At 52.7% G+C, this 2,248-nt stretch overlaps 1 protein-coding gene across 1 annotated transcript; it reads left to right on the forward strand.

Annotated features, from left to right (window-relative positions):
- Nucleotides 1–442: 442 nt before the first annotated feature.
- LOC119587817 (histone H2A.V) lies at nucleotides 443–2,248 on the forward strand (the record flags this gene model as incomplete). The annotated part of the gene is given in 4 exon segments (XM_037936516.1): nucleotides 443–585; nucleotides 733–810; nucleotides 994–1,107; nucleotides 1,931–2,248. Coding segments are annotated over 4 exon segments (387 nt in total). The 5' UTR covers nucleotides 443–582.

Below are 2,248 nucleotides of genomic sequence, written 5' to 3' on the forward strand. Positions count from 1 at the left end.
AAACTCTGGGCATGGCATCACCATTAACTGTTCGATAACAGTGGATTAGGCCTATATACCAGTATTTGGCGTGGCCAAGATGCGGGCATTTACTTTAGTGAAAGCGTTATGTTCAAGAAAGCAGAAGCAGTAGTTGTTCATGAAGTGTACCTTGTATATGCACCATAAAATATGATATAATAATTTGATGGGGGAGCGTTGCCATTTCAGCGGGACTGAAAAAGCATATTATCCCACAGTGTGGGCATCTCAGGCACGTACCCCAGCCATACCATGATGCAACACAGCCCTCTCAAATCACGTAAAGTCCCATATGCATTCCATTTAGTACATAGGATGGTCCATGGCGGGAAGTTCGGGACGCAGTTTGGCGCGGAACTTAGCGAGTGTTGTCCGCGTCGCCACGAGCGCGGCGTTCAAAGTTTCCCCGGGAGCGACGCCCATTGGCCGAGCGGATCCCTCTCCGCACGCTGATTGGCGCGTTCAAATGTGACGTCACGCGGCCGGGCCAGTAAAAAAAGCCGCTCTGCGCGCGCCAGCGGTAACAGTTGTGATAGCGCAGTGGTAGTGGATGCAGGTACCATGGTGAGTCCTTGCGAGTTTATCGAAGAGATACAAGTGTGATCAAATTGAAACCTTCACTATCTTGTAGAGTGAAGTGTGATGCGTCGCCTGGCGAAGTTTGAAGGCTCTACTCGTGGTTTTAACGGGTAAAATCTTGGTTTGTTTCAGGCTGGTGGAAAGGCAGGCAAGGACTCCGGCAAAGCGAAAGCCAAGGCGGTATCACGCTCGGCTCGGGCGGGACTTCAGGTTAGTTATCGATTTTTGCCGGAGATCTTGTGCCGATGAGAGCGAAAGCAGAGCGCGTGCACGCCTTGCATCGCCGCGAGTTGGTTGATCTGCGATATTAGTGGATAAGTGACGTTTAACATGGCGGCGAGCGGAGCTAGGCCTACCAACCGCCCGTGAGAGTAATGCCCATTTTCGTTGCAGTTCCCCGTCGGCCGTATCCACAGGCACCTCAAGAACCGGACGACGAGCCATGGGCGCGTCGGTGCCACGGCCGCAGTGTACAGCGCCGCCATCCTCGAGTATCTCACCGCCGAGGTTAGTGTCCGAGGGAGGGAGGTTGGCACGCGGAGGAGGCCCCGGCGGCGCCCGGAGCCGCGGGACTTTCAAGCGGCTTGGGGCTCCGGCCGGGAGCCAGGGGCGCGGGCCTCGGGAGGGAGAAGCGAGCATCCGGGAGCGAGATCGAGGCGAGAGGAATCCGAGGAGGACGCCCAACGACTTCTTTATTTTGAAATGTGGGCGGCAAAGCCCGGGCGAGTCCATTGTCCCGCGCGGGGGGGAGAGCCCCTCGCGCGGCGGTGCCACGTCTCGCCCTCGAGCTTTTCGCGGGGAAGTTGAGCATGTGGGACCGGGCGCCAAATGCTCCGCCTGATTATGCGGCTTTCGGGAGGGCTTGGGCCGTGTGTCGCGGCGTCAGGCTGCACAGGGCTCCTGGGGGCTTTATTGTAGGAGTTGATGCAAGTTTGTTTGTGAGACACTTTACTCTATCTGGGACTAGACAGGTTTGGGGAAAGTTTCGGCTATGGGAGCTCTAGGGGTCAAAGAGGCTTTTGCAAGTACCTTGTATTAGCTTGGATAACTTTATTAGTTGTTTATCATTTTTGTGCTGCAATAGAGAATGTCACAAATGTCTTGTTAGAAAAAAAATAATGGCTTCATCAGCCAGGGAATATTTGAATTTGGTCTCACTATAATTATAATCTCACCATGTTAGATACCCTATATGTACATTTCTTGTATTGGAATGATAACTTGCTCATTATTTTAGACTGACATGCATCAAAATACAACAAGGTCAGTACTTAAAACATTGCCGTTTCATGCTGTGCAACCAAATGAAGTTGACCTCTCACTCCAACAGGTACTTGAGTTGGCTGGCAATGCCTCTAAGGATCTCAAGGTGAAGCGTATCACCCCTCGCCATCTGCAGTTGGCCATCCGTGGAGACGAAGAGCTGGACTCGCTCATCAAGGCAACCATCGCCGGTGGTGGTGTAATTCCACATATCCACAAGTCGCTCATCGGCAAGAAGGGGTCGCAGAAGCCCGTATAAATTTTTTCCCAGTTAGCGTAAATGTTTGCCCATAAGGTGTGGCTTAGGCCCAGGGACCTTTGCTGCCATGGATGTGCTTGGTTGATTGTGTTAAAAGAGGATGCTTGCTTGTGCATGTCCATGGCT

Source organism: Penaeus monodon, chromosome 23 (assembly GCF_015228065.2).
Source record: "Penaeus monodon isolate SGIC_2016 chromosome 23, NSTDA_Pmon_1, whole genome shotgun sequence".
Classification (NCBI taxonomy): Eukaryota; Metazoa; Arthropoda; class Malacostraca; order Decapoda; family Penaeidae; genus Penaeus; species Penaeus monodon.